We start from the raw sequence: 8,554 nt of genomic DNA, 5'->3' as shown, positions 1-8,554 counted from the left end.
ATTTTTTGCAAAAGAATAGGGTCTGATCATCGTATTGAACACATTTATGAACAGAGTCAATAACATGAAACACTGTACAACAGATAAGCATGGTGGTAGGTAAAAATGGTGGGATTACAACACAACAATGACAACTGAATTTTAAATTTGATGATTAAATTTGAATTGATGATATAATATTCATGAACACCATCGGAATGTCATGTGTTACCCTCTTGGCATCATTTATTTGTCTATCTGTATTGCTTTGCAATATCATGGAGCAGCCGTCCCAGTGGACCATTATAGTGTTTTTTACCCAGCCATTCATTCCACTCAATCATAATCAGGTGATCTCTTAGTAGATCCTCGGTTCGATTCCCCCGTAGTCTCCCAATGGTCTCCTTGTAGCTCCTCCAGGCCCTCTCAATGTGTTGAGTGTGGCAGCCTGTATCAGCATTGACATACTCAACACTGTGGTTGACTGTATAATGCTTGTATCCAAATTCAGGCAGAGCCCGACGGTAGGCCCGCCACTCATCAGTTAGTATTGTGGATCCCCTCCGAACATGGTGCACAACCAGTGGAATCAGCTCTTGTCTGGTCCGTCTTTCCACCAAGCGGAGAACAGGCATTGTCTTCTGTCCTCTGTGCTTCACACCCAGCATTCCAAACACCCACTTTTTCCGTGTCCACCCACCAACCATTCTTCCACGTCCATACTGTCAAAATATTCAAATAGAACACATATTAGAAATGGTATATTCACATGATAATGTGATACTAATATATGGTAATAATTTTACCATTAAAACCTAAAATAAGACCTAAAATAATAAACCTAAAATTTAATTTACTTAAATGAGGGTTAGAAAATTATTATAACCCTGTAAGTATGGATTCACCTCACCATTGTATCAGCAAATTCTCGTAGTGCAAATATTTTCTCATGACACATCATTCCCTACTCATACTACTAATGACTGTACATCTGTGTCACCCAAAATTAAAGTGAAATATATTTTTCCTCTTGCCTGGAGTGCTACCTCTCCACCCAGATTGTTTTGGTGTGATTTGCCGGGTTTTTTTTTTTTTTTGGAGATATCTGTTATGTCTGCCTTCATTCCAATACAATGGAGCTGAAAGGCCCTGGGTTTGTGGCAGAAATTCCCACAGAAATTTTAGGCGTATGCAGGCGCGGCGTTATGGGTGGGCCTAACGGGCCTGGGCCCACCCACTTGTACAACTGGCCCATCCAAAATGACAGGGTTTATAACTGCCACTCGTAACTTCCGACCGGTGAACTCGTACCAGATCGAACTGGTACCACTTCACGGTCGGAAAAATACGAGTTTCCTTGAACGCACCATAACAGTCCTCGTCCCTACGTCACCACATTCACGGCGTCCCTTGGCTGCACAGCAGCCCTGCATGCCGTTCTCTCTCCTCATTGGATAAAAACTGTAGGATACGATAAATGTTTTCTCTTCGGCTCAGAGCAGAGCAGAGTGACTGACAGACCCGTGTTTCAGTCCAAACACTCTATGTAAGTGATTGCTGTCGGAAGATATAACTATTTAAGACTTATATTAACACAAATATATCACTTACTTCTGCTTTAAGACTTATCTGTGCAAACCATTGTGCAAAACCTGTTTGTTGTGACTTTTTGCGTGATAAGATGATTTGCCGAATTATTCTTCCATTCCTGCAGCCTTTTGTCTCAATGTTAACGATGGCAAAACGTCGAGATATTTTATTACTTTATGAAAATAAATGTCTGTGAGTTAAAAAAAAAGAAGTGGGCTACGCATTTCTGATTTGATTTGATTTTGCTTTTCGTGTATTTGGTTAAACACATATACAGCGAGAGCGAGAGAGAGCGAGAGAGACGAGGAGAGAGAGAGAGGTCTGCTGGGTGAGCTAGATTAACTTTTAACGGGAGAGAGAGCGGCGCACCGCGCTGTCAAAGCTCGTCTCAGCCATAGGTCTCAGCAGATCGGATGTGTGCTTTCAAGGCAATATAGACACGAACGAGTCATTCAGGAATAATTTTCAACTCTATGTATGTTAGTGTTATTTTTTTCCTAAGTAGTGGCCCGTCCAAAATTGAAATCCTGGCGCCGCGCCTGGGCGTATGGCTCTTTCCACTTACCTTCCTTTTGTGTCTGAAATGGCTTTCATCGATAACCACAAACTCTTTCTGCCCTCCCAGTCTCTGTCCTTTTCTTCTCTTCCTTCTCTCCATTGCCTCAACACAGACATTTCGTAGCTTTTTCGCCATCTTTGACAGTGTTCTTGAACTTCCAGCAATGTCATCTGTCATCATGTCGATTTGTCTCAATCGTAGGCCTTGTGCAAACCTTAAAAATACATAAAATGAAAATGCAAAATTACTAAACAAATTATGTTGCCCATGACTGATTTATAAAATCAATAAAGGTTAAAACATCCATAGGGGTGAATACTTTTTATAGCCATTGTGTGTGTAATATGCTTATTCGGTCCTCTGGCAGAAGTCTGCTAACATTTTTCAAAGTGCAGGACTAAAACATCTGAGGCAACATTTTAGGTCTACTCTGCCACTGGAACAGTCTGCCTGCGGAACAACTGGAAGAGTTGAAATCTTAAAACATAAACGTAAAACCTACATAATTTACTACTATTACTGCTGTTATAGCTTTTAAATTTAACTTTTTATTACATTTTCACAGATTTTATTTTCTCACATTGGTCTCAAATTCTTTGTTTTTGTTGTTTTTATGGTCTACACTTGTTATATTATTATCAACCTATCAGTCATCTATGACTGTGAAGCACTTTGAACTGCAGTAACCTATATGAAAGGTGCTATACAAATACAGTGTTTCCCCCAGTGTATTTTCAGGTTTGGTGGCACCCACCCATATTGGTGCGGTTAGATTCGGTCAGTTTATATTTGCATTAAAATTTTTGTTCACTCAGTATATTCAAGACTTAGAACACGGTGTGCATGAAGTGCAAAATATTATTAAAGCTTCTCTTTGTGATCACTTTGTTGCATGGGCCTGAAAGACTGCGGTGTGGTGGTCTGACCTTATGAGTGTCCGTTACCTCCAAATGAGACACTTCATACGTGAATACATCTCAGACTTCCAGACTTCACAACTAAACCTGTTTCATGACTATGTAAATCTAAATTCTAAACACTTCTCGCTTTGTCTCTGCCGAAGGGGCGTCAGTGTACACTGGCCAGTTTAGAGATGCTTGGGCTAAAGAGCTGTGGAAAAGGGTCTATCTGGTATTCAGAGGTGTTCTATTAATTCTATATATAGACTGAAACAATTTTAAAGCAGAAGTAAGCAGAATATTTGTGTTAATTTAAGTCTTAAATAGTTATATCTTCCGACAGCAATCACTTCTATAGAGTGTTTGGTCTGAAACACGGGTCTGTCAGTCACTCTGCTCTGCTCTGAGCCGAGGAGAAAACTTTTCTCGTATCCTACAGTTTTTATCCAATGAGGAGAGAGAACGGCATGCAGGGCTGTGTGTGCAGCCAAGGGACGCCGTGAATGTGGTGACGTCGGGACGAGGACTGTTATGGTGCGTTCAAGGCAGCCCGTAACTCGTGTTTTTCCGACCTGTGAAGTGGTACCAGTTCGATCTGGTACGAGTTCACGGGTCAGAAGTTACGAGTGGCCGTTATAGTGACTTTCACAGGTAAAACAGGTCGGAAAAACACGAGTGGGTTGCCTGGAACGCTACAAAGTCGTAAGTTGTGACTTGAAGCTGTAATTTACGGTTTCAAAAGCCTGCGTGGAACGCAGCATTAGCCAAAACGACCGGATCGCTTACTTCTGCTTTAATTACTACATAGGTTGCACTACTCCAAAACTCTCCCGTGGGTGACACATGTAATACTGCCGAGGGATCTTTGTCACATATATTTTGGCAATGCCCAGTTATAACTACCTTTTGGGAAAGCATATTTAAATGGTTCTCGAGGCAACTGGGAAGCAGCATTCAGCCTGATTGTAGCCTTGTGACATTTGGCTGCTCTGATGAGACAAGGGCCCTTCCCTCTCACCAAAAACAGGTGTTAAAGGTGGGCATGGTTGTAGCTAAAAAGATTATATTGTTAAATCCCCATCACCTCACTGTTTCAAAAGATGGCTGAACGAGATGCTCTCCATTGTTAAGATGGATCTAATTTGTTGTAATAGACGTCACACACACAAATTTCCAAAAAAATGTAGAGGCCATTCCTAATTGAGCATATGGCCTAAGTACCCAGTTGTTGATTCTTAGACTTCTGGATGCTCTTTCTCCCAGCCTTGTGATGACTACACTGATACCACCCATGTGTCATTTTTTGGGTATGTTTTTGTTTTATTCTGTTTTGTCATGTCATACTTTTATCATGTAGGTAAAGGTAAAGGTACTTTATTTGTCACATATACAGCTAGTACAGTGAAATTCTTTCTCTGCATTTAACCCATCCCTGAGGAGCAGTGGGCAGCCACGGTGCGGCGCCCGGGGACCAACTCCAGATTATGAGCCAGTGCCTTTGGTCAGTGGCGCTGACTGGAGGATTAGGCTAGCTGACGTGTTTGTCACGTGATCAAAATAAAATACTTGAAAAATAAATAAAAAAATAAAAGCACATCTTTCCTGTACATCTCAGAGCGGATCTCCACGAAAACCCTCTGGGATGGTTCTCTAGTTTGAACAGACTGCTTATGCTGATAGCATATGCGACTATATACCGTGACCCACCTCTGGCTTTGGTGTAATAGCACATAGGAAATCTAAATCACAGGCAATGTGATTGTTTCTATTAATATAGATTATATCTATGCAATGTTTAAAACATCCAAATGTTAGTATTATTTCCATACCTATACAAGAACCGCATCCAGCAGAAAAGGCTCATCTTGGATTTGCTGAAGATAGACTTGTGCCGGACTGATTTTGTGACAATGCCATTGCCTTTGTGGTTGGTCCTCTGTTCACAAACCCTATGGAGAACACAGCTAGTTGTGAGTGATACATTGAAATTCAAAGATAAACCATAATTGCTGTGATCTCTGTTTAAGACCTGTGACACCAATCACCACCAAAATGAACATTTTTAAAGGATTAGATAGATAGACAGACAGACAGACAGACAAATAGTAGTCATAATAATATAGATATGGCAGTGAATACATGAATAATAAATAAATAAATAAATAAATAAATAAATAAATAATACTGCTATGCAATCTGGTGCAGATTTTTTAAATTCAACATAGATTGGGTAAATAGATTGAATTCATATAATTGTTGAATAGATAAACAAATATTAGTACTAATAATATAGATAAGGCAGTGAATACATAAAGAATAAATAAATAAATAAACTAATTAATTAATATTGTGATGCAATCTGGTGCAGATAAAGCAAATTCATTAGGTAACTTTACGTTACCAGTTACAGAAATCTCCACGTCTGCAGTTCTTCATCTTCATTTTGTGTTGGCAAATGTTGCATTTCATCTTCTTTTTGAGAAGCTTTCTTTTTTGTAGCCATTGTATAAGTTTCAAGATGTGTTTTCTTTTAGATCTAGAACCTTCAATTAACTCCCTTAGTTCAGTGGCTAAACCGGGCATTTTTTCATTCGAGCTTATTTTTTAGTCTATGGCAAAGACTTGTATCTTTGGCTTGAGCTATTCAGAAGTCCTGTTTGCGCCAAATGTGTGCCATGAGATCGCAGGTCATAGGCAAAGTGCTGCGTTCAGTATGGTCGGACGTGGGAATTACGTCATCTTAGACCTGGGTGCATTCGAGTAACAAAGTCAGAGGTTGAGGTCAATAAAATTCATAAAAACACATCAAATTTACATTTTTTTCACAGTTTACAGTGTGGGCTGCCATGGTAAAATTACATCATACGACAAACTGGGGGTTAAGAAAGCATACCGGCTGTTATTTTATTTTTCCTACTCGGAAGCCGGAATTTACGACCTCCGAGTTGTACTTGAACGCAGCATATTCTTCATGCAGATTCAGGCCGATTCAGACCCCTCTCTTGCCAACTAACGTTACAGCCTCCTGACCATTATACATTGTGCATTCAACTTACTCGACAGTTTTTTTTCTGTAAGGTTTTATTTCAGCATGAGGAAAAGACCTTTCACAAGGTCTAGAAAAGTCTTAAAAGACGACAATTTGGCGACACTGCCACCGTCGCCACCGTCGACAGAAAAAACACCGCCAACCGCACCTGACCAATGCATCATGGCGGACGTCGGCAGCATGGTCGGCAGTACTGATGGCAGTAACGCTATCGAAGATGACCAGGATGATTTTTATATTTCTAGCGACACCCTTGATGCTGACAAGAGAGACAAATCTCAGACTGACGGTAAGTTAGCTAATGTTGACCTGTTAGCACGTGGTTTAGCTTGACTAACGTTAGCTTGTTAGCTGCTAACGTTAGCAGCTGTAGGCTATTTGTTTCACTGTAAAAGTCCAAAAAGGAGAAAAATGATACTCTGTTTCAAAGTCCGGTTCACACTGTTCCTTGTTAAAGGTAGAGTCTGAAGGTTTATTTGTTGCAGTTGCTTCCCGTATTAGCATATTACTATTTGTGAAAATGCTAATGCAGATTTCACCGTTTTCTCATCATATAGACCACAAATCTGGCCTATGTTATCCTAAAGAGGCTAAACATTCATTATAACACAGTTTCTGATCTGTGAAACCTATATTCTGTTTGTGAAAATGCAATAAAGGCACATTTCACTGTTTTTTTTATTTTTTTATTTTTAAGTGGACCGCAGTCGCGCTATTGAGAATGAGGAGTCACGTGATTTTTGGGAAGGGGAGGGGAGGGGTTTGAGCCCGTCCGCCATGATGGCATCCACGGCTATCGGTTGCCAGGGGCAACGTTGTCAGAGCGGCATAGAGACATGAGGAAATACGCAACATAGAGACGCAGGAGACATTACGAGATAGAAATAAATGGAGAAGAATAAGGCGAAGGAAAAGGGTCCTAGTGAAAATGCAGAGAACACAAGAAGACATTAGAAACCATTATAGTCAATGTAGCTATTGCTATTCCACTGGATACGGCAGCGGCACGGAACCAAACCGGCACTACTTTGTTTTAAGTTGCCGGTTCGCAGCCGTGTCTCACAACACTTGCACAGCCATTCAGTTTATGATCTTTATTCATTAATTGCGCCGCGGCCGAACTGACGCGGATATTCTCTGTTATTATGTAAGCATAAGCACCGCGGAAACCACTGCTGTCAAAAGACGCTGATCCATCTTCACTGTTGACGAGTTGCTCTAGTTCTACCTCCACGGCCCTGCAGCGGGCAATTATCGGACAAGATTGTCCGTGTGTGGTGTTCCGTCTTGTGTTCGAATCTCATATATTTGTATTTACGATCGGAGAGCAAGAAATGGGCTGAGATTCTCTTTATGTGTGTGGTGTACATCCGACTCAAAAATCACATAAGATTAAAAAATCTTGTAGTGTGGGACAACTGCGTTGTCCATTTAGGGAACCTGACAAACTGTAACCCACATTGAAGCAGTTTTTAACGCAGCAGTTATTTCCAGGCATTGTTAAAACAGTACAGAATTTCAACAACCTCCTCTGCTAGCAGCTACCGTGTCAACAATAACGCAAAGCTCAGCTGCACTCGGAGGGGCGTACCTTCCAACATGGCGGAAAGGGGGGGGGGGAGTGAAACTTACGTGTTACATGACGTAATGCACGGTGGTCAGTTACCCAACATTTATCACGTGCATTTCTTAGCGCATTAACGTTGTCAAAGTGGAACATTTGTAGCTTTATTAATCTCTAAATAAATAGTACATGTTAATTTTGATTTTGATTTTTTTTTTTTTTTTTTCGGTTTTCGTTTACTGATTTTTCCTAAACGGTTATGATTTACTAACCGGTTACACGTGTACACGTGTACCCGATCACACCCCTACTAGGTACAGTGGTTTTTGATCTGGACCTGGTTAAATGAGGTCTGTAGATAATCAAACAAAAAAAAAACGGTGAAATCTTCCCTTCAGCATTTTCACAAACAAAATAAACCTTTCACATATACAATAGCGGGTGTCAGGCAAAGGTAATGTCTTAACAAAAATGTCTAAAATGTTTTTACATCAAAAAGTGTCACAAAAACAGACAAATCAGTGTACAACAACAGGTACCTCTCAGACGCACAACTTTTGGTCAATCTGTTCTATTCTGTATGCATGCACTGCACTTCCCTTGTTTATTGTGTGGTCATTCGTCTGGTTTTCTTGTTGTTGTGCAGTGCATGCCTATATACGTATGTATGCATGCACTGCATTTGTCTTATTTTTCTATATTGCAATTTATCTCTGTAAGTATGTGTGTGAATGGTACTTAACTGCTGCTACTGTGTCCTACTACTGTCTCCAATGTATGTACTTAACATTTCTAACATGATTTTAGATGCACTCAACATTATTTCTCTCATTTTCAGTCATGAGTCCAACAGCAGCAGTCATGATAAAGAAGTATAAGAAAAGAGAACATCTGCTGAGACTCAAAGTACAGAA

At 40.3% G+C, this 8,554-nt stretch overlaps 1 protein-coding gene across 1 annotated transcript; it reads right to left on the bottom strand.

Annotated features, from left to right (window-relative positions):
• Positions 1 to 233: 233 nt before the first annotated feature.
• LOC311371005 (uncharacterized protein) lies at positions 234 to 5,469 on the bottom strand (the record flags this gene model as incomplete). The annotated part of the gene is made up of 4 exons (XM_084489265.1): positions 234 to 701; positions 2,135 to 2,342; positions 4,857 to 4,976; positions 5,429 to 5,469. 4 exons carry the CDS (start codon positions 5,467 to 5,469, stop codon positions 234 to 236), a joined length of 837 nt encoding a protein of 278 aa, XP_084345391.1.
• Between the last annotated feature and the right edge of the window lie 3,085 nt (positions 5,470 to 8,554).

Source organism: Micromesistius poutassou (genome assembly GCF_964030765.1).
Source record: "Micromesistius poutassou genome assembly, contig: SCAFFOLD_1152, whole genome shotgun sequence".
Taxonomy (NCBI): domain Eukaryota; kingdom Metazoa; phylum Chordata; class Actinopteri; order Gadiformes; family Gadidae; genus Micromesistius; species Micromesistius poutassou.
Note: the sequence above shows the minus strand (reverse complement) of the source record. Positions and strands in the feature narration are given on the sequence as shown.